This window comes from Lissotriton helveticus, chromosome 5_1 (genome assembly GCF_964261635.1).
Source record: "Lissotriton helveticus chromosome 5_1, aLisHel1.1, whole genome shotgun sequence".
Lineage (NCBI taxonomy): Eukaryota > Metazoa > Chordata > Amphibia > Caudata > Salamandridae > Lissotriton > Lissotriton helveticus.
The window spans coordinates 1,047,594,455-1,047,618,950 of NC_136065.1; the positions used below are offsets into that span (position 1 = coordinate 1,047,594,455).

Sequence of the window (24,496 nt, forward strand, 5' to 3'; positions counted from 1 at the left end):
TTTGCTTTCTGAGTCTTAGGTGAAGCTGTGGCCCAGTTAGCGCTCTTGAATACAGCTGCTTGAATTCTAACATTTTTAAAATTCACAAAATGAAATGCATGGGGCGGACAAAGCCAGTGGGCTCCTTCTACAAAGTGTCTGGCCAAGGTGGAGGGTTGAGGTTTCTCGTTTAATTGTGCAGAAACTCCCAACTTTCAGAACTCCCCACAGCCACTTTAAAACCCTGCACAAGGAACAGACTGAGAGAAGTGCAAACTACTGCAGGGAAAGGAAGGACCAACTGTGAGTATGAACAGTTGTCTGGGGTGGAGGTACAGCATGGATTTATAATTTCTGAGACCCTGTTGCACCAGTGACACTGGCTTCGCCTCTCCCTCTGGGTGACAATTGAGGATGAAGGGAAAAGCTTGCTGGGAATCCCTGGAGTAGAGGGTTTCGTTGGACATCTGTGTACCAGGTCTGGAAGTACAAACTCTAGGAAGTGGTATCCCAAACTCCTGTAAAACACACAGGTGTCCTGCGAGTAGCCAAGAAGTTGTGGGGCCTGGGTGTGCAGGAGATGATGTAGACTGCTTTGTGGACCACGGGGAACGGTGCCAGAGAGACCCGAGACCAGACTTCTCAGTGCATGCCTCATATAAAATTGCAAATAAATAACATCTTGTACACCCTCTGCATTACAGTTGCCCCATCTATGAATACTTCTTTCTGAGCTTCTGTTTTATCTTCTATTTTTTTTTTGTAACAGCATCGCTTCAGAGACTGACAACAATTCCCACTCTGCCGCTCCATGTCCACTTCCTCCCTATGCTGAACCTTCCCACTTTTGGTGACCCACGTGGGCTAGTAACCAAATCCGTCCTGCTTCTACCCAGCCCCCCTCTGTTGACTTTTTTTCTCCTTCAACTTGAGGCTCATTCTCTTGAGAGTTGTCCCAATTCTTATCGGTGTTTTACTGCTCTTGTCCATTTGTAACAATTTCTTTATCCTTCTTTTCTAGGAAATGTCTGCCAATCTTGCAGTTCTCTCTAAATTCCTATCTGTGTACTATGAAAATATCTTTATATCAGCACACTTGTTTCTCCACGCTCCTGCACATTTTACGTTTTGTTCTACACACCCTACAGAAACTACTCAACTTTCTGGAAATCATCCAATTTTTTTCTAGTTATCAGTGCAAGTTGTTCTCCCTTTTTAACTTTGATTTATTTCAGTTGGTAATCCCATAGATCACTATTTTTCTGAACTCTCCTTATCAGTATTGATTTATTCTACTTTTATCATTGATTCATTCGCAACTATTTTCCGAACGTTTAGTTCTCAATGTATTTCCAACTGCTCTATCTTCGTTTCCAGTAAGCCATCCTCATGCTTTTGCCTTTACTTTGGCTCTTCTCACACCTCTGTGCTGGCTCTTTGTGTCTCCTCTTTCTCCAAGTCTCTGCACAATAGTCACATGCCTTCTTTCTGCTGCCAACTCTAGGATGTTCTTCTGCCACACCTAAAAGTCTAAATACACAGTTTTTTCTGCTCACGACCGCTATATGTTATCTTTCTTTGGTCATATCTGCCCCTCAGCTCTTCTGAATATAATATTGAATATGATTTTTGTTATTGATACTTCTTTTGTGCATGTCATTTCTGCCTTAAAATATTTATAAGTTCTTACCAGTTCGTGCCACAAAAAACCAATTTTTGCTTGTTGTATCCCCCTTAAATTAATCTTCTTGCCTGATAGTATTAGTGTCACTGTAATTTAATTCTTCTATAGTCACTAGAATTACCCTGTTTGCCTTCTTTTTAAAATTTCATTTTTATCTCACATCTCTCCTGATTTTCATTTGGTGGCTTAACGTTCATATTCAGTACCATCAGTTTTCTCTGAATTCTATTTACAAAAATGTTTCTGGTGTATACTTATACCTGCTGGATACCCACCTCATGAATCTAGTGAAACATTAGTCTGGATCTGTTAAAGTCGAAATAGCTCACTTTCACTGGGAGGTGGTGCCAGGGCTCAATAATGTTCCAAAACCTTCACAAATGTAACATCATGAATGGTAGATGGTGCCACCTTGGTGCTCTGAAATCTGTTCCATTTGTTCTGGGACCATTGATGCAGATCTGAAGTTGCTCCCTGTTCTATCGCTTTCTGATATTAAACTGGCAAGCAGTGCAACAGGGTCCGTGCCACCAAAAAAGAGGTCAGGTTTCCGTAGGTGCGGTTCCTACCTCTCCCAAGGCTCCTTCTCTGTACCCTTGCCTGTGGGATCTAGACTCTGCAAGTTCCTCGTGGCTTATTTCTGAATGTGATTGTTTGCCTTAGGCATCTGTAGAGAGCTAGGTGTCCCATTATTTTGCATCTGGACATCACGACAACCCTGGTGTTTACACATTTTCATATACTGCTCTAGAAAGAAGTACAGTAGAGTGACCTCTGTCCTGAGGAAGTCTTCGCAAGACTTACCCTGTGGAGGACTCCTCTTTATCTCAAATTTGGTCCTGATCGCACAACAGGCACTCAGGACAGTGGATTGGTTCTCTGACTTCGGCCTAGATGTTGTCTTTAGAGCAGTGCCCTACTCTGGTAGATATGATCCTGATGTTAATGGCTCTCTGGCTTCCAGCTCTGCACGTAGTGCTGCTGGCCCGCCTCCTGGCTTTCCCAGCTTTCGACGCTGATCCCATTGAGGTGACATCTGGTATGCCTTTGGTTCCCAAGGTGCCTTTAGCACTTCAGCCTATGCCTTTGCCAGTAGGAAATCTTCTTCACCTTCCACCTCCTCCGACCCTCCCTCCGTTGCCCTCGCCCAAGTGGTTGTGAACCCCATCAGTAAACTTGACACAGCTTTGGCTGCTGTCATTTTGCTGCTGAAGACCTTTTCTCCTGTTTTAATGTTAGCACCGATACCAACACAGTGTACTCTACTGGCATAATTTCTGGGTAACATGGGGCGATCCTTTTTAGGTCTCGCCTGTCAATGCGCATGCGCATTGAGCTTGCGAGACTATACCGTCTTAAACAGACTTTACCTAACTGGGCGATTTGGTGCTGTGCCCGTGGCTTTTAGGTCAATGCGCAAGCGCATTGACCTAAAATGCGCGTGCACATCATCAAATCGCCGTCTGTTCCCTCAGCCGCACTCCTCCCACACCTTTGAAGTGAAGCTTAGCTTCACTTCAAAGGCATCCGCTCCCCCCGCCCCCTGCTTCACACGTCTCACGGCCGCAAGGCCGTCTCGTATTTCTCCTCCCTCCCTCGCCTCCCAAGTGAATGCCATGCAACTGTGGGACACTCTGTTTTTGAGAATCCAGTGACTGCCTGAATTCACTGATTTGCCGATTGTCATGAAAAGTTCATTTTATAATTCAATAAAACATTACCTACAAACAAGTGATGGCTGTCTGAACATAGAGCTCGGTATTTACTCACATCATCCAGTCATAATAGAGAAACAATTGATAACTTTAGAACAGCTAAAAAGACTTCCAGATCGGCCTTTACCCCGTAGGTTCTGTGGTGATGGAATGTATGACGTTACGCATACATTCACAACGCATACCCATCACAATGTCTTTTAAAACCGACTGCCCCCTCCTCCTGCTTTCCTCTGTTTCTAAAACAAACCGCCTCCCCCCTCAACCCCCCCCCCAGCCGAATCCACTTTCCTGTTGAAGAAATGCCATAGCTGCTTGAAGCTTTTTCTATATCTGGTGCTCTCAGAGTGTACTTTACGTATTTATTTTTCTAGCAGAGAGAAGTACACCGAAGGGCACATGTACGTTTCACAGAATTCATAAGTGTATACTCCTGTCAAATGTCAATACTGTGGTCTTGCGTGCAGCTGCATTAAACCGATTTGCATATTCTGTGGCCAGCACGCCTGTGTTCATTCACCTTTGTTTTAGGATTCAAGTTATACTTATTTCACTGTGATCTTGTGTTTTTTTGGTAACTAAATAATGGTATTAATTACTACCAAACGCTCTCATTTTAGCAAATACCTCGCACATATTCAAACGTAAATCTCGCCATTTGCATGGAAATGTTTGCTCCAAAGACATAGCCCACTGCGTTATTTTGCAAGGACTGGAACTTGTTACCTTATTCACAACCTTCGGTATTAATCAGGCAAGTTAACTGTAAGCTGTGTCTGAGGTCTGTGGCACAAAGGCCCCTGCTGCTTCACACTACGGCCCGTGTCTCTCCCCCATCGCCGCTCTCCCCGCTCCGCCCCCTGCTGCGGCCGTTCCGCATTTCTCCTCCCCCCCCTCCCCACAGCAATGCCCTCCGTCTTGTTCTATATCTGGTGCTCTCAGAGTGTACTTTACGTATTTATTTTTCTAGCAGAGAGAAGTACACCGAAGGGCACATGTACGTTTCACAGAATTCATAAGTGTATACTCCTGTCAAATGTCAATACTGTGGTCTTGCGTGCAGCTGCATTAAACGGATTTGCATATTCTGTGGCCAGCACGCCTGTGTTCATTCACCTTTGTTTTAGGATTCAAGTTATACTTTCTTATTTCGCTGTGATCTTGTGTTTTTTTGGTAACTAAATAATGGTATTAATTACTACCAAACGCTCTCATTTTAGAAAATACCTCGCACATATTCAAACGTAAATCTCGCCATTTGCATGGAGATGTTTGCTCCAAAGACATAGCCCACTGCGTTATTTTGCAAGGACTGGAACTTGTTACCTGCAATTACAACAAGAACTCCTGCTATAAACAAATTAACCCTCTGTGGTATCTTCTCTAAATTCAGTGATCGCTTCAGGTTATTCACAACCCTCGGTATCAATTGCCATTATAAATTACAATAACTTTTTATTTAAGTATTAATTATAAAAAAATAAAGGCCATTGTTATTTGTAATATGAATACATATAAGTCACGTAAATAAAACATATTGCATTACAAATGCTATAGGTGTCACATTTGCAAAAGTTATAACTATTGGCATTGTAAATGACAAAGCTATCAATTTAGCTATTTTAAAAACCAACACATAAATAAAATGTGTCATTTACAAGACCAATAGCTCCAACTTTTCTAATGCGAGACCTATTGCATTTCCAATGCTTGGTTTTTTTTTTTACTTTCCATGGATCTTGTTCAGACCCCGGTTGAGAGCTGTAGTGTACAAACTGTGAAGGCTAAAGTAGTCGCTCTCTCCATATACAGACTCCTCTGTTAGGGTTCCAGAACATGCATGACTTCAACACTTCTGATAATGTTCTTCCTGGTTGCCTGTCAGCAGTTCCTTTAGAGGACATTTAAAATGGTAGTGTGAAAGGCGGTGGAGGTCCTGGAAATACCTTTACCCTAGGTAAGGTCCTGGATTGTCCTTTACCCTTTGCAGAGATTAGGACCAACCATTTGATTGAAAACTTTCAGACTGGTCGCTTGATGTCAGAAACATTCTCAACTCTTCTTGGTATGTTGTTAAAATTGGTAGTGTCTCTTTAGAGAAGGTTAATTTCCAGTTAGAGCGTTCACTTTGAGGTTGTTTGCCGTCACCAATCAGCTCCTGGCGATCTGACATTTGTGTCCTCTGCTCTGCCTACAGAGAACCTAGGTCCAAAGGTTTCTCATTTTTCACGATGGAGCATCTGGTTCTTTCTCCACCCCTACTGACAAAGAAGTTTTATGGACAGAGCTAATGGGAAAAATTGTTTTTCTCAAGGAATCTGGCCATTTGCTTCTATAATGCAATGTGCCTGTATGCACATTACTCCCACAATCTTTGGTAGATGGCATAGCTGGGGGTTACTCTTTTGCTAGACCATGTAGGGGGTCACTTTGCTGTAGTGGTTCATGATGGGTTTGAGGTCACATGGTAACTTTTAAGATGAGGCCTTGTCGTTATGGATTCAGTGGCCAGGAATATGGGCTCTTATGAAGTCCTTTGTAGACATGCTTGTTAGGGCTTCCGGGTTCACCATGAAGATGGAGATGCAACCTTTGATATTCTAACCTTTTTGGTGAGCAAGCATCCCTTGGCATAAATGGCTGCGCCAATACAGATCTTTGGGAGTGCCATCTGTATGTCCCATATGAGGCATGGAAGACTACGTTACTTTAAAGGACTACAGCCTTTCAAGCACCGCCAACACTTCCATTCTTTCCATCTGTTGAATTCACCTACCTTGGACGTAGAGAGTGTGGTGCCTCTGTAGGATGCTATAACCAGAAGAGGCAGTATTACTCATCCCAACTTCTCCTGTCTGGCAGTATTGAGTGTCCCATTGGATCTGGGTGCCTGAGATGAAGGTGGGATTCTCTTGACACTGCTTTTCAGCTGCATGGTCTTTATGCATGTAGGGGGACTTTTCCTCACTTCATGGCCCTCTTGTTGAACTTCCTTTGCTCTCACCATCGGTTGGTGTGGGAAGAGGATTCAATTTCTTTTCATTCCTCTATAAAGGAGTGCCTTCTCCTCAGTGAATCCCGAGTGCCACTTGCCCTGTGTTTGGGTATGTTGGTCTTAGTTGATGCGTTCTTCTGGACTTCAGTTTTCCTCCTCTGTGAGGAAAGTTTTTTTCAGTTATACTCTGTGTACTAATCAGCATTACAATGTGTCTGCATACCGTAATGTGGGAGCTTCTTGTCCTCTGACCATTACCAAATAGCCCATATCCATGGTTGGATCTCTAAAGGCACTCATGAGGCCACTTTGCTTCACCGAGCATGGGAGTTTATGATCAGTGGGATTTCGATATCTGCCTATCCTATTTCAGTGTATAGGCTAAGTCTCTTGTGCGAAGGGTGATGACCGAGTATCCCTTGCTTATGGCACTTAGGATACCTCTTGCCTTTCGAGGGCAGTGTACCTTTAAAAGGTTGCCATATACCTTTGTTCCACTGCCTGGCCCTTGAAGGTAGGGAGTTGGAGCTGCTTGATGGTCCCCGATACCCGACACATAATGGGAGCGGGTGCCAGATGTTTTCCTTCATCTTGCTGGCTTTTGGAGTACCTAACTGTGAAGGAGCTGGTTATGCCTCCAGTGACAACTTTGCTATTGTCTGTTCGACTGGGTTGCCTACAAAATTAAAGCTTTCACTTGGGCCAGGTCCTCGTCCTGTCTTCAGTTTTGGTCCCTTCTGCGTCTAGCTTGAAAGTGTTCCTTGGATCGGGCCATGTACTCTTGCCACAGCAGGAGACACTGTAATCGGTGGCATCTGTTTTTGCCGTTTCAGTCTTCATTTCCATCACCTGGAATTGCCCCTTGTTTGGAATGTTAGCTCCACCCTACTGTTGTTGTCTGGTTTTATTACCTATGTGGTGGTGAGCAGGCGTGCAACGTCCATTGGGCTCAAAGGGCTTTAGCCACCCCCCTCCCCCCAACCCCCCTCCGTCGTGTGTTTCAGCCCGGGCTGAGACAGCTTCCCGGGCACACACACAGACAGTTTTTGAGCTGTTGTGTTCTGGCGCCGTCTTACTGCAGCTTCACCCGAGTACTTCACAGGTATTTAAAAGACCATTTACATGTTAACGAGACTTTGTTGTTCTTTCACTATGTCATAGAGCCCATGCATCTTCACTCTGCCGGTTGCTGGAAGAATTAGCTATCGGCCTGTATGGTATGGTTTAAGGTAGAGGACGCTTTTTGCTCTCCTTTTGTTGAGCGTTTTGTGTCGCCGAGTCATTTACAGTTCCATTCCCGTATATGCTGCCAGCAATGGTGTGTATTGGCTTGCTGTGAGCCACTTTCTGTTACTTTTAGTAAGTCATTGCAACCAGTTTGGACATGCAGTGCTGAGCCAGATTACTAGAAACCTCACCGTGGCCCTAGATTTACTTAGGCTTGCTTGAAAACTGTTCTAGTTGGCTCCCTAAACACGTCCGAATCACGTACCATGTATGTTTTTGGTACTAATTAAGTTTATTTTTCCATGCCTTTGAGACACGCAAGTGCAGTGCGCTTAGAATCTGTGCCGTGACATTTCTTAAAGTTGTCTGTTGGGATACAGCAGTATAGCAGAGCATTAAATAGAGTTTAATAATGAAGCATTGAATAAAGGTAGGTCCTGCTACAATATACCTAATTTGGGCATAAAAAGTAGACCACATAACTGAATAATGAACCATACATAGATTGTACAGTTGTGTAGGCATTGCTACAAATGACAGGCTCGTCAGACTTTGTAGCCTTGTGTCTTACAATTCTTGGCTCCTGGTCACTGTTTTAGTCAGTCACACTGGCCAGCATGTTTTAGGGAATTGTTTTAGATAGCCTTTACCTTTGTAAACCTAGGCCTCGGTCCAGGCCAGCACTCTCCCCAGCAGCTCCACGTTACAGCACCACTGCGCTCTCTCCCGAGCCCTCCCTAGAGCAGGGTTCGCGCCAGCAGCCCGCCGCTGGTTCCTGGTGCGCACTGACTTTTTTTTGCCCGATTCCTCCTGTTTTGATAATTTTTTGTTACTTGGACTCTTCATTTCCTGTTTTGATATCTTTTTGTTACTTGGGCTCTTCATTTCCATAGTTTAATTCCATTCCTTTCAATTCCTTTCACACTTTATTGTTGCTCGCTTCGAGCCTGCTTGATTCTCCCGCCGCTGCTGCCCCTGGGGCCCCTCCCCCGATACAGTCCCTGCTCCCGCTTACCCACCATGAGTCCCGCCCCCTCCCCTACTTAATGGCGGTCGCACAGCGGGCGTGCTGCTGGCGTGCCTAAGACTAGCCCGTCCGCGACCAGCGCCAGAAAGCCTGGATCTACGGAACCCCGCCGATACTTCTCCGTCGCCCTCAACCTTGGAAGACTCAACGGCTGCCAAAGAGCCACACCAAAAACCACCCAAGGGCAGTTCTTCTGCAGACACAGACTACTAGCCGCAGATTCCTTAACATAGAATTATCCCCAGGTATAAGACTGGATCCGGCGGGAGCATCGGATGTTATTGCTGTCGGCCCGCTTGTCCAGGTTGGTATCGTCCCAGCATCTGTCCCCTACCTTGGAAGCCAGGAACCGCCGATTCCGTCTGTGGCATCACCCTGCGCCATGGCCCTAAGGGCGTTGCTCGCCAGCTGGTAGGTCCTGTAGCTTGTCTCTGAGGTCTTGTCCTCATTCGGCGGGTTCCCCTGGGGGCGTGCGCCCCCGCCAGTCCCCACCCTACCCACCGTTTCCTGGCGTTGGGGCAACTAGGACCCTATTGACCGCCTACGCTGTGGCTCTGCAGGCTTCTTGGGCCCCTCCTCCACCTCCTGAGACGTCCGCGGATCCCTTGCCTCACGCGGGGACTTCGGCAGAGTTGCCGGTGGCTTCAGCCCCGGCGCCGAAGGTTTCGCCTTCAGGTTGTAAGAGGGTGGTGTCATCGAGGGGTAGTCCTTCAGGGCTCCACTCTTCGACACAAGGCGTCCCTGCCTCGACGCAAATCCCTACGGGGCTCCCTGTAGCATCGCAGGAGATTGCCGTGACTCAGGGCTTGTCTCCGAGTTCCCCTCAGCCCTCTGAGCAGCCAGCTGCCTCACCAGAGGCCGTTTCGGCGCCGAAGGCTTTCCTCCCTGGCCCTGGCGGTGTCTCAGGTGGAGGCCGGGGCCTGGGGTGCTTTCCCGAGTCCCTCTCAATCCTCTACGCGGGTGGCTACCCCGAGTGAGGTTGAGCCGGTGCCTTTTCGGCGCCGTTCCTTAGCCGAACCGGCTCCTAGCCTGCCCCATTCTCCTAGGGAGCACGTGGTGGTGGAGGTCGACTCGGCGCCGCCAATGCCCACTCGAGCGCCGGTCGACATAGAGCCGGCGCCTGTGGCGGACTCCACGGCGCCGTGCTAGCGTCTGGTCCTTGATTAGTCTCCTGAGGCTCTTTCTTCTCTGGAGGTTTTTCATCTACTGGTCTCTTCCTCTCCAGAGACAGGACACCACATTCTTGCTTTTTCACCGGTGTCTTCCAGGGAGGGCTCCTCGCCGTCCTCACGGCCTAAATCCTCAGACCCTCTTTTCCGCAGCTTGCGTTGTTCCTCCACCGGCTTCTCCGCCTTCCCCGGGGGCCCCTCAGGTTCCCCACTCATCCACGGATCCCCCACCATTCCAGGGCTGGCCGCTTCCCCCTGTAGCTGGACTTGGGGACTGACAGCTCAGTATGCAGCCGTCGCCCACGGAGGAATTGCTTTCTCCCCCGCAGTGCCCTACGGAGGCCAGTGTTGCCTTTGTTCGGGCTATTTCCACGGCCGCCGGCATTTTGCGGATGGGTGACCCTGTCACCCCATTTCCTACAGATAACCTCTTGGAAGTTCTCCACCAGGGCTCTGGTGGAAGGGAGCTGTCCCTTCCTTTTGAAGCGTCGCTCCACAATTCTCTTCTGGGGGCGTGTCTCCATGGGTTAGCCGGTGCCTCAGCCGCTCCTGCATTGCCACCGTCCTGCTCTGCACGACCTAATCTGCCTTTCCTTCCACCCTTCCACTCAAGGTCTCTTCTGCGGACTGCTTTTCCGTCCTTGCCTGTGGTGTTGTTTCCTCCGCCTTGGGAGGCCCGGTGGGTGGAGTCATGGGGGCGAAACATCTTCGCTTCATTCAGTGCTGCTTTGTGGGCGCTCAACACTCTTTGTGTGTTGGCCAGGGCTACCTCCCGCCTGTGAGATTCTGTGGAGTCCCTTCTTTCTCATGTCTCCCATGAGGGTGCCCGCGCTGATCTCTGACACCATGTGTTGGAAGGTCGAGAGTTGGCTGCGTTGATTCTCCGTGCGGCCTTGGATGTTGCTGATTTTCTGGGCCATGCTATGGCGAGTTCTGTGGCTCTCCGTCGCCATGCTTGGCTGCGGGATGCTGTTTTTCCTGACAATATTAATGAGCGTCTGGTTGACATGCCCTTTGATTGGGGTCCTTTTGTTTTAACACTCATGCGAACTCCGCAATTCAGCGTCTCCTTGCTGGGCTTCGTCCTCCTCCCCCTCCGTAGGCTGCCTTGTTGATCCTCTGGGACTTGATGGGAGACGTTATCCCACCTGCTTCCTGGTATCTGGTGTTTGAGTGGCTCGTTAATAAGTTCTCAAGTCAAAAAGTCAAAAGATCTTTATTCGGAGTAAAATACATCCATAAAAGTACATAACAAGTGCAAATGGCAAATAATACAAAACAAGAATGGTCGACCAGAAATGTAGTCTGTCTAAACCACAGTAAAGCAAGTATATGTTTAAAAGAGAGATAATATATACAGTTTTAAAAATTTAAAAATTTACATAAAAATAGCGACAAAAATCAGACAGATATATGTGCAAATTACAAATGTGTCAGATGCTAAAAAATATAAAGTGCAATAGCAATGTGCGAATTCTTATGAATCAATGTGCAAAGTAGCTCGTGAGCGGACTGCAGCTTTGAGGAAACAACTCACTCTGAATATGACTTCATCTGTACCTAACATCAGTAGGTTCCTCATCGCTATCTTATAATCAAGCAGATCATGTTTCCGACAATATGGCATTAAATAGTGCACCGTAAACAGTTTATAAAAATTACAAAAAAACATAAAATGCATAAGGCTTTGTTTCATGTTCGGGTTACATGGGCAACCTAAGGTTTCCAGATGTTTAATGTAGCCCAAGGGGAAATTTAATAAATTTACAACACTCCCCTCCCGGAAACGGAACAGCAAACTTCTGTTCCATCTGCCGAGATTTAAACGTAAATATTTCTGAGGCCGGGCAGGGTGGCTAAAAGAGGGCTCTAGATGGCCCATATACTTTGCGACTGTACGCTTTGAGAGGTTTGTCCTTTCTTGTTCTTCACTATAATGAATATACAAAGCCCTTTGGATACATTTCTTATGTGTGCGATCTATAAGGTTTGGAGATGTAAACAAATGTCCTTGCCCTACACATATTAGGCATTCATTTACTGCTTTCAACCATGGTATACAATGAGCTCTGTCACATTTCAAACAGTCTAAAATTATATCTTGAGTCAATTTAGCTGCCGGGTTCATCCATATTTTTAACCAGAAAAGGGGAGGCCTTGATCTAATAAAATCCTCAATATATGGTATATTTAACTCACTGTGGCATATATAGTTTGGTGCACAGATAACGCCACCCAACACCTTCCGGCAGAATCTGTTTTCTTCTGTCTGGATGTGGAGACAATTTGAATGTCCCCATACCTCTGCGCCATAGGTACCTGTAGGGATGCATTGTGTTTGATAAATCTTTAGTAATGGCGTAATCACATCCGCATGGGTGGGTTGGCGTAGAGAAATTATTGAGTTGATCGCTTTACCCAATTTATTCCTCGCATAGGAAACATGTGGTTGCCAAGAACCAGTATTTGAAAACAGTAGCCCCAGATATTGGAAAGTGCAAGTGCTTTTTAAGACATTTTCCCCTGAGTTAATCTCAGAGATTTTATACCTTTTTGGGCCACAGGTCATAATGAGGGATTTTTTAAAATTAGTAGTTAAACCTAGGTCAGCCATAAAACTAACAAAGCCAGAAATTAAAATACGCAGTGCCTGTGGGGTGCGGCCCATTAGGACCGCATCGTCTGCGTAAAGTAGGGTGGGCATGGGAGTACCATTTACATACGGTGCATCTTTTGTACGGATACTCAGTGAGCTACTCAATTCATTAATATACAAAATAAAAAGCAGAGGGGCCAAAACACAACCCTGTCTGACCCCCCTGCCAATCAAAATGTCACTAGAGACTTCGCCAGTGCAATTAATACGCACACGGGCTCTTAAGTCGCTATGAAGGTAAGATAAAAAATAAACCAAATAATCATCTAAACCATAGTTAAGTAGGACGGACCATAAACGGGAGCGATTTACAAAAGCAGAACTCAGATCCATAAAACCAAAATATAAGGGGGATTTTTTTGCGATGGTATATTTGGCCATTATCAAATTTAGATTTAGGCATTGTTCTACCGTCCCCACTCTACTGCGGAAACCTAGCTGGCTCGGGTGTAAGATGGAACTTTCCTCCGCCCAAGTTCTAATTCTTTTAAAAATTACCCTACCCAGGACTTTTAAGGTGTTATCAATTAGTGATATTGGGCGGTAACACCCGGGATCCAGCCTGTCCCCTTTTTTAAAAATGGGGACGATAGTACTATTAGACCATGTTTCGGGGATAGATTCATATGTTAGGTTGTTGAATACATTGCACAGCAGCGGGGCCCAAAAATTAATTTTGCATTTTAATTGGTCGATGGAAAGACCATCTGGGCCGGGAGCTTTATTACCGGCAGATTCTGTTATAGCTTCCTCTACCTCGAGCAATGTAATGTTCAGAGGGGATGGAAGAGGGAAGATTACTGCAGACTGACCAGAGGCAGCATACATTTTTGTAAAGTGGTCAACCCACACAGGTACAACGATGTTACAGTCGATTGGTGTTATATTTGAACCGAGAGATCTTAGGTTCTTAACCTCCCTCCAGAACCCTGGGTTATCTTTTAGGGTGGCTGTACGTACAAGAGATTCCCAATGATCTATAACTAATTCATTGGATCTAATACGTAAGGTGGATTTATACCTAGCTCTCAGGAGCCTTACCAGGGAAATATCCCGCGGTTTGGCCATGAGTGCAACCCTTAAATCCCGGTTTGCCTTCGAACAGGAGGCATCAAACCATTTTGGGGCTTCCTCAACTTTCCTGGATGCTGGCTTGGAAATTTCGCTTTTTATTGCGGAGCAGAGTTCACAGAATGATTTAATCCTGTTACCCCCGCTACTGTCAATAGCAAGACAGTTCGTGATCAATACAGGATGTTTTTTAATCACGGTGGCCAAAACTTCCCTGTTATCCACCCCCCTCCAAACAACCCTTAATCTATCCGTAGTAGCCTCCAAATTTGCTGCCCCAATTTCGCTATGTATTGATTTTCCCCCTAACAATTTTAGGTAAATCACGATTGGGTAATGATCACTATGTACGTTGCACACTACCTCAGCTTTTAATAAAACCTCGGCAAGGGATGGTGAAACAAACATATAATCGATAGTTGTTGCATGCCCATGGCCGATGTAAGTTGGAGCCGGGGCAATACTTGCATCATTACCTGCAAACTCCATAGAGTTTACGAGTTCTCTAGTTGCAAGGAGATCAGATAATTCTGCACCTCTCCTGCAAGGGGGATTCCTTGGGTGAATATGTGCATTGAAATCCCCTCCTAGACAAATACCGTCAAACTTCCCATGTTTGCGTCCCTCCACTAAATCATCAATAAAATTAAACAGGTCTAGAAAATTACAATTAGGGTGAGATAAAAAATCATTGTTATGAAAATTGATCAGACATAATTTTACATTTCTAGTGTATGACAATGCCATAAAACTTGGGTTATTGGTTTGTATTACTTCTGTTTTTACTTCTGCAGTTATCTTTACCCAAATCGATAAACCCCCACTAGGGCGGCCTAGCGGTGGAATCGGTACAATCCTATTGTGGCAAATATACCCATCAAATAACAGATGTGATGTACTCCACGTTTCCTGAAACATTAAAACATCATAACAGTTTACCCAGTCTTTCCAGGCTTTTATTTCCAATTTTGCCTTCAGCCCAGCAATATTCCAGCTTATAATGGACAAATTCTCGTTAGGCCGTGGGCAGACTTCATAAACGGGCTCCCTGACAATGACTGTAGATTTGGCCAATTGATCACATTGAGAGTTTAACAGCAAAGAAAGGTTGGATGGTATCGGAGCCACCACAGGCTCTACAATCTGTAAGGATTCAGCATTGGGCACCGCTGCAACTGGGTCTTCCAGAATTACTGGCAGTCAGTCTATCCCACCTGCTTCCTGGTATCTGGTGTTTGAGGGGCTCGTTAATAAGTTCTGTGTGGTTTGACGTGCCTTTGGGGTCCGTTGGTTGGCCCCTCTCTTCTGTTGGCTGCTGGTTCAGCCCTTTTGGCAAGTGTGTATTTTTGGGCTGATTGTTAAGCCGTCTGTGGTTCTAACCGCAGGTCCTTATGTTTTTGTCCTCTGATGCCGGATTTTTTCCCTAAGAGTGGTTCCTATGTTTTCTTTGGGACAGGTTTCACCCTAAGTGGGGTACTTGTAGCTGTTTTATAGCTCTGTCCCACACTGGGAGGGTGTGGACCTTTGCGGGTTCCTCGCCTTTCCTGGCGTTGCTGTATACCGCTGGTGCGGTTTCTTTGCTCTTGTCGGGGTGTAGCTTGAGCTGCTCCAGGTTCTGTCATTTCAGTATCCGCTGCATCGCTGGGCCAGCTTTGGCATGCCGTCTACGGCGTTGTGCTGTGATGTTTCCACCCTTTTTTGTCCGGCGTTTTGGCCTGGTCCTCTGTCTGGCTGGTTGGCGGCTTAGTCCGTCCTATTTATTCTCCTCTTCACTTCTGGCTGGTCCCGCTTCTTTCGTGAGTCGGTTTATGCCCGGAACGGTCTCCCTTAGGGGTTGTTCTTGGTTTCCCTGGCCTTTACCTTCGTCTTGCGCTCGGCTTACTCTGGGCGCTCGGCTTCATGGTATTTGCTAGCTGCCAGCTACGCACGCCTGATCTTTCTGATCCATGGCCGGGGGCCTTGGCCCTTGTACTCCTGCCTCTTGTTCTGCTGGAGTCTTGCGAGACTCCGTCTTTCTTCTCACACCTTCCTTTCTTGGCTGTGGAGCCGTTCCTGCCTTGTCCGCTGACTTGAGGCTCAGGCCGGTCCAGCTGTCCCCTTCACTGTGCGTGCTCTCCTGTGGAGGGCTTTGCCTCCATTTCTGCCTCTTCTTGGAGTTTGGTTCTTTTCTTCCTCGGTACTCCTCTGCTGTTGTCTGTCCCTCCGCGGCTTTCTGGCGGATGTCCCTGGTACCTGGGATGGGCTTGGGGTATCCTGACCTCCCTTCGCCTTGTCCTTGCTTCCTTCTGCTTGGTGGGGGCTGGGCGGCCCTTCTTGTCTTCCCCATTACACATCCCCTGCTTGGGCCCTGTGTTTTTTCCTGCTGGGAGGCTCTCTCCCAGGCCCTCCTCCCTTCTGGGTATGGCTATGGTATCTATTCTACGTTAAGGAATCTGCGGCTGGTAGTCTCTCTCAGATGTACGAGTTACTTACCTTCAGTAACTATGTATCTGGTAGAGACGATTCTAGCCACAGATTCCTTCACGACCCGCCCTTCCTCCCCGTTCTGCGAGGACCCTTAGCTTGGTCTTCTGCACTAGCCTGCCTCTGGGTGGTTTTATCTTCTGCAAGTGCTCTCCCTCACTTCCTCCCTAGTGGGATGCTCTGGTGATTGGTGGGTGATTTCATGGGTACTTCTGCGTCCCTGCACCCTGGTCTTCCAGTATTGGGCCTACTCGTGCTCTTCTTCCTTTTCATTGCTTGCTCTTTCTGTCTCCTCTGCAGTCCTCTGAGTTCGGGTGCCTTTGCTGTACCTCGGCCCTTAGCTCTTTACAGGAGGTGCCCTCTCTTTGCTGGTGTTGTCTTGGGGTAAATTGTCGTTACTCTTCTGTTCTGGCCTTGTTGTCCTTCACTGCTTCTGGACTGTGGATGCAGGCCTCTTCGTCTGCCGAGGCGTTTTTCACATGCTTTCTGCCTCCAGGGAGGCTGTTTTATTTGCCACAGTGACCTCGACTCCATCACCCTCCTTGACAAACTCTCCAACCTTGGACTGAAGCAGCTCATCGCCACCCCCACGCACATAGCTGGACACACCCTCGACCCCATCTTTGCATGAGGGACAAACATCCATTTCAGCCATACCTCGCAGCCCCCCTGGACGGACCACCACTGCGTACACTTCACCTTCAACACATCCACCGGTCCCAAACCCCATCCACGCCCGCCTCGAAGGAAATGGAGCAAGATCACAGAGGAGCACCTCAATGCCACCCTTCTCTTAGACCCCCCCATGCGCCACGACCAACTCTGCAGCCCAGGAACTTCACCGCTGGATCTCCAACTGCACCGACAAGCTTACACCCCTCTGCCACCCTGGCAAAAAACACCCCCTAAAAGCAGATTGGTTCACGGACATCACACCGTCCCAGGAACTCTGCGACAAGCTCATCTGAAAATCAAAGCCCGCTACGACAATTTCAGCGAACAGACGCCGGACACCACCCCACGCCCACCATCACAACCTGGAATCCCGCCAACATCCAACACACCACCGTGAACATGAAGAACACCCACTCAGGAGCCCCCACGGACCCCTGCCCACCGCACATCTACCACAGGGCCGCTGCCGCCATTGCACCCGAACTAGGACGCACCATCAATGCCTCCTTCGAATTCTGCATCTTCCCCAACAACTGGAAGCGAGCAGAGGCCAAACCTCCCCTCAAGAAGCCCACGGCTGACCCGACAGACCTGAAAAACTACCGGCCCATCTCTCTCCTCTCCTTCGTGGGAAAAGTCACACAGAGGTTCGTAAACACCCTAGATGACCGCCTTCGTCGAAGAAAACTCCATCCTAGACGCCTCCCAGTCCGGATTCCGCAGCAACCACAGCACGAAGGCGGCCCTTCTCGCTGCCACCGACGACACCGATATCTTATGCCGACGACACCCAGCTTACCCTCTCCCTCACGAAGAACTTCGAAGACACCAGACTCTGTTTCTAGGAAGGAATGAGAGACGTAGCTGCATGGATGAAAAGCAGCTGCCTGAAGCTCAACTCGTAGAAGACCGAGGTCCTCATACTCAGACCCTCCACCTCCACCTGTGGACAACACCGGGTGGCCCTCCGCCCTTGGGAGTACGCCCATCCGGACGGACCACGCACAGAACCTCTGCATCATCCTCGACTCCTCCCTCCCCATGACCTGCCAGATCAATTCCATCGCCTCCACCAGCTTCAACCGACTTCGGATCCTCTGCAAGACCTTCAAATGGATACCCCCTGAATGCAGAAAAAACGTCACCCATGCACTCATAACCAGCAGATTGGACTACGGCAACGCCCTCTATGCGGGAATCAACAGACCTCTTGTACACAGGCTACAGACCGTCCAGAACACCGCAGCCAGACTAGTCCTCGGAACCCCACGGCATGAACACATGACCCAACACCTTCGCAAACTCTACTGGCTTCCCGTTCAGAAGAGTCACCTTCAAGCTGCTCACCCACGCCTACAAATACCTCCACAACATCGGACCCAAATACCTCAACGAGAGAGTCTCCTTCTACGTACCCAAGAGAAACCTTCGCTCCGCAGACCTTGCCCTCGCAGAGACCCCCTGCATCCGCCAAACCAGAGCTGGAGGAAGAGCTTTCTCCTGCGTCGCAGCCAAAGCCTGGAACTAGATCCCAGTGAACATCAGACACTCCCCCACCCTCCACACCTTCAGGAAGAACCTCAAGACCTGGCTCTTCGATTGAACCGGAGCTGTCCCCCTCCCCCCCCACCCCACACACCTTGAGACCCTTAGTAGCGCGCTTTACAAATCCCCTGATTGATTGATAAATACTCAGCCTTATAACATGAAACAAGCCACGTAACCAGTATGAGGGTCTTATCCTTTAGTGTAAAGTGGGTTTTGCCTACTGCCAGAATGAAACAAGACCATGATGTTATTGTTCTCTCCCCTCTCTATAGTTGGAGAGGGCATAGTCAATTCTTTCCTTTAAGTATGGGATTCACAGGGACCTTGGTCCATTCTGTCACCACCACTTCTGGCGTGTTTCATTTACAGAAAACGTTCTCTGCTTTTCCAGTGTTTGCTGAAAGGTAGCTTCCGAACATTAAATAATTATATTGTATTATTCGTTTTTAATAATGCACAAACAAATGCAAGCAGCCCAATTTCTAGGCGCAGCAAACAAAAAGGCAGGCATGAATCCTGTCATTAACTAGGCTACATTGAAGGATGTCAGCATAAAGTTCAGCGATTTTAACATTCAATGTTAAGGCAGTATGTAACAAGAAGTGTATGTTCTACAGGAGAGATAGGACTTGGGGGGGGGGGGGGGTCGTGGGGCGGGTGTTGAGCGAATATATATTGGAACAGTTGCTTAAAGCTGGTTTATTTCCTGGCTTTGCTGTCGTACATGCACACCAAGTTTGACATCGTTTATTAAAGTTGCCTACTGGGCGGATGAAGAGTATTTGTTGACAACGGAATCTCTCAAAGCTGGGGCTGATTGTGAAAAACAACGTTCAAATTGTTCTTTTTTTCCTGCTTGATGCCTTGAACGTTGCTGGTGGACAGTGAAAATCTTGTCGGAACACACAACTTAGACAGGGCGGCCCTTTCGACAGCATGGAGCTAAGGTTACTCCGGCTCCTGGCTCACCAGCACCATCTCTCCAACATCTGAGTGGGCTGATGCCATGCTGTACCCACCTCTAGGTGGGGACACTGATGTGAGGGTTCCAGTCACCGGCTCCTCTAAATCACGCCCTTAGTTCATGTGGAATGTCCTATTTCCCATATCCTATGACTATCCCTTTCCCGAGATCCCCGCATCTCGTGTGTACTACTTTGTAGTCTTTTTAGACGTAGAGGTCTGGGAGAGAATGATGTGAAATAAGAGAACCAAGTATGTGTTTTTTCCTGATTCATTTTCTCCACAGGCCCGGACTTTTCAGTTCATCTCTATCTACACTGAGATCTTTTAACTTGTAGATTTTAAAACTTGGCACATTGAATAGTATAATAACACAGCGTCTTTGCGGGTGTTTCGGCGGGACGAAGGCTTTGTGGATGGGCGCCAGCTGCTTTAATACGAACGGCCTACTGGAATACAGTGCCCACATCCTCTTCCCAGAGACTTATAGGACCTCTTGTCCCCTGGTATTCCGTTAATACTACAGAACGTGAAAAAGAGCTATAAACATATTGAGTTGTGAGACCAACATTTGCCTATATTCAGGAACCCTACAATCCTTGTCCTCAACAAGTACATGAGTATATAGTTTAACCCTGTCTGTTCCATATTGGATGAAAAAACAAAAAATATATACACCAAACTGCACAGTGGAAAATTGAATCTGGGAAGACGTTCTCCGGATTCTTTGTTGTCTGCACATTTCATTCCAAAAGGGACAGACCACACTCATAAAAGCCCTGAAGAAGTCCCAGCTTGGGACGAAACGCGTCGGCTGTACGTTGTATTGAATATTTGAAAATAAAGACTACTTGAAGAATATCAACATCTCGCTAACGAAAAACATTCTTTTTTGTTCATTAATAACATTTGAGTCTGTTTCTTGCTCTTTGTGGTGCACCTTTGCGGTCGTTTGATTTATATTTGGATTCCATAAGGAATAGGCACAGTACCGATGGGTGCCAGTCAGTGTGCACACAATTCCCTTTAGTTATTTTAGGGTTACTTATTATTTTGGGGTGAAAGGTAGTTAGGTGCTGGCACTAGGAAGGGTCCATCGTTATACCTTTGGTGTTTAATGCCTGCGAAAGTGTTGACCTCCTTGAGTTATATTAAGGGGATCTCCGTGGCCCAGTAGATTTCACACTCTGTTGTATGTGGCAATGAGCAGCGCTGGACACTCGCATGATGAGGGTGAACGTGATTGGGGAGGGGGCATAGATGTCAATGTTGTGCACTGACGGCTGATGCAGGAATTGTCATTTATTTTGTGAATTTTTTTCTGCTCTAGGAAAAAGGCCAAGATGCAGGGCCAGTTCAAGGGCTTCATGAAGGCTGCTCAGAAGGGGGCACATGCTGGACGCAAGAGGCGACGAAAGGAACCCGCTGCTTGAGGTGCCCCTGCCATCCTTGGACTGGGGAATGTCTAAGACTTGGACACTGCTGGGATAGATTCTGGATGTCGAAACCGAGTGCAACTTGTTTGTAAATTCACCTCCCTCCCCCAGTTTTACAGGATTCTTCTCGCATGCATCAGGAACAAGACTCTTTTTGGGGGTAACTGCCCCAAAGCAGGAAATGGTTTACTTTTCATCATGAAGACCGGGCAGTTTTCTAAGACGAGCACAAACTTAAAGCATGGATGCAGGAACCACGTGATACATGTCAAGGCTTTCTTTAATGTGGTCGGATGAATACATCTGTTCAGTATCTGGGTACGGGTCGGCTGCATTTGGAATACACATTTTCCTGCCATTTTTAAAAACAAAAACACAAAAGCATTTTTGATTTGTAATTGTATTTGACACACTGCCTCTTTACATTTGAAACCGTGCTGTGGCGTAAATTAACCTTTTCTGCCTTCAAGATCTATCTATTTGGTTTCAGTAAAATACAAGTGATTGTTTTCCTCACCCTTAATCTTTCTGGTGGGATCACAGTCATGTACTGCCACGCGCCTGTAAATAACTCACTATGTAATGCCTGTCTTTTTATCTTTGAGTGAAATGACTGATATTTTTAAAATACGTCCGAAAATCTAAATGTGCAGGGTACATATCGTGTTTAAGACCAGTGCACCTGCACCTTCTGAACAGGCGCTGTGTGTGGGAGGAAGTAATTGCCATGTCAATTATAGATTTTAACAAGTGCAGTGTCCTGGCTTTAAACGCTGTCAAGGGTCTTACCCAGAAATACATGCGGCATGCCATTGTCTTGGTGCCCCCGATCGAGTTGGCGCTGTAAGTGAGCGGCAGCACGTACACGTCGGTGATTGAGTACGTTTCGGGAAACATTCTGTCCTCGAGCGTTGCTTGTTTTTTAAATTAAGCACGCGTGACCGGATTAGTGCTCGGTTGCCCATGCCAGCCCTGGCAGTCTAGAGCGTGTTTACCGAATGCAGAAGGCAGGCCGAGCACGCTAGAGAACAGTCCTGTCATGCTCCTTATTGTAATAAGACTTACGGTTAAAAGCTGTATCCACGTTTTTGAATTTATTGAAAACAACTTCAAAGGGCCTCTAGGTTATCAAACATGAAATACATTAAAACTGTCATTTTTGTAAGCCATATTATGACTTCGTTTTTAGTTCATCTTTGCTCTTTGTGCGGGCTGCTGACATTTATTTAAAGGTATGGCAGGTTTAATAAAGTACAAAAATGCAGTGTGCTGGTATTTTTGTGTCGCTTGGGGGCCACTTACCTTGGCATTGCTGCATACCTTGATAGTTTTGGGAATTGTGTTTCATTGGGATCCATGTTTTTGATCCTCTTTGTGGCTTTTTGTTGTTTTTCCGTTTATTCGAGACAATAGATATTTAAATAAAAGATGTAGTTTATATAGAAAGCTAGATGGTAAACTGGCTGAGCTGTTGGGATAATGAAAAATGTCCCTATCAATCATAAAGGAAAATTTCGATTCTATCAAGGACACGAGACGAGGATTATGCCATCACTTTCTTCATTTATTTAATAGCAGACATATTAATCAACAGCATAAGCTATATTTTCCATAATTTATGGGGAAATAAGCAGAAACAAATATTAATGCATATCCATTCAGGGCCCAGCATTACCCTTCTCAGCTACGTCCACCTGAACTCATCCTCTTTCTTCCTGCGACCAAAGCAGACGATGAAACGATTCGATTCGATAAGTCTTTATTTCGAATAAAAGATTCATAAAAGACAAAGTACAATCATACATACTATGTTAAAAACATTTCAACAATAAAGTAATAATATACACAGATTATTCCTAAGAACAATAAAAATACTTTGCATCTATGTATACTAAGACAGATGGGACACAGATAACATGCGCATCAAAAGATACCAATGAAAACCATACAGAGAGCAATATATAACTAAATGAGGACAGTCAACATACAAGGATACCCAGTTTTTTAGATCGGATCAGCCAAGCCCATCTCAAAAATTTGGCAACACATACCACTACGGTTTCTGATCTAATAACACGAAGTTTGATGAGTGCATCGCGATGAAACACCTCACTCCTGTTTGTACGACTCATATCCTGCAAGAATCCATAATAACAAAACTAAAACCAGGACTTCAGGTGAACCAACAAGTATTTCAGTACACATTAACACGTAACATGGGAATGAACTAGCATTCGCAATGCAACTTTGTTTATAGAACAATAATATAATTTGATCAAAACGTGCTACTTACACCCTTAACAGAAACTCCAATATAGTTTGGTGGTTCAAGATTACAGAACAACATGTGAGCTAATCCTCGCCTCTGTATCCTTAATAGAATTGAAACTTACTTTGATTGCTAGTAATTTTGTTTCCATTCTAAGGTCACGACCCAGAGGTGAGGATTATGCCACTTTAAATATTGTCTGCCACCAGGGTCACAATGGCGGTAACAGGTTAGAAGTAAAACCTCTTAAAGGTTGAATCCGAAAAACAGTCCCGCAGCATTCATAATATCCTCCAAGTGAGCCCCAAGGGTGAAAGCTTTTGGCACAGTAGCCCCTCTGGTGGAATGAGCTCCAAACACCTTTGTGTCAATACCGGTCTCTTGCATGGCCCAGCGCGCAATGCTGGAGGAGGAGACCGCCTTAGGTTTACAAAGAGCTGCTACTGTTCCTTGTGGGGTCGAAGTTCTTTGGTCATTGACTCATACTGGTTGACACAACGAACAACACACAGCTTTGGAGAGCCTGGACAGGCCGAATAGGAGTGAAGTCTGGAATTGTGCTTTGTCCTACAGGGTATATGAAAGGAAACCCCGTCTGGAGTAAACGCGCTACTGGTAATGTCCACAACCCAGGTGTCAGAAACCTGGCGACAAGAGACCAATCACAACAATGTAGCAAACTTCAACAACAACTGTTTAATTGAACGATATTTGTTCCGAGGCCAGCAGAGGAAGAGATTAAACACTGTTGACATCCCAAATAACCAAATATCTCTGCTCTGGAGGAAGAGACAATCTGATGCCTCGGAGAAGCTTCCGGACCAACAAATGGCCACCAACCGGACAGCCTCCCACGTGTGCGTGTCCCGCGGAAATGTAGGATCGAAAGGTTCCCTCCTTTGGCCAGGGAAACACATGTACCTTAGTGTGTGCATGCCATTCGTGGCAATACTTGTCAAGTGTTTTAGCCTGTGTGGGAAACCTGGTTTGCATGCGTTTTAGTGGCGACTCCATGGTAAGCTGGGAACTTCTTTTAAGGGATAGATGCTCCCTAGTTTTTATGGTTTTAGGTAATTTGTAAGCTCTATTCTGGTCGTGGGGAAATATTGTACACTGGGTTTGCTGAGTGTAACTACTTACTATGAGCTCAATGACATTTACAGATGCATCAATACAAACATTTCACAAACACAAATAGCAATGCATATGGAGGGTCACAACCTGGAATTAAGTGCAGTTGGTAAAACTTTATGAAATTTGGCAGAAAAATAGCAGACTTTACTGTGATTTGAAATAACGATTGTGTAAGTAGCAACACCTTCATATAGCAATTTGAGACATTGACAAAACACAATACTCTAGACAAAAGTACAATTGGATCAATTTACCAGCACCACGACATCAAATGTTTCTTGCATCAATTTCAAAACTAGAATAAGAAAAAACTTGACAGTAAAAAAATGATTACTTTGTCAAAAATACTGTAGCCTGCTCCTAGTGCATGCTATTTTATGACCAGGGGAAACCCTGCAAGGTACACAGGACTAAGTGATAGTCTGTATACTTCCTCCTGGAAAAAGAAAACGATAATTTTTCACAGCGAAAAAGAATAACTCAAA

General features: G+C 46.2%; 1 protein-coding gene across 1 annotated transcript in view; it reads left to right on the plus strand.

The window, feature by feature from the left end:
- The window catches only part of RRP12 (ribosomal RNA processing 12 homolog), a 521,209-nt gene extending 499,337 nt beyond the window's left edge, over window positions 1–21,872 (plus strand). Inside the window, exon 34 of the mRNA XM_078643584.1 lies at window positions 20,503–21,872. Coding sequence (XP_078499710.1) covers window positions 20,503–20,605 — 103 coding nt within the window. The 3' untranslated portion in view covers window positions 20,606–21,872. The remainder of the gene's footprint in view (window positions 1–20,502) is intronic.
- The last annotated feature ends 2,624 nt before the right edge of the window (window positions 21,873–24,496 follow it).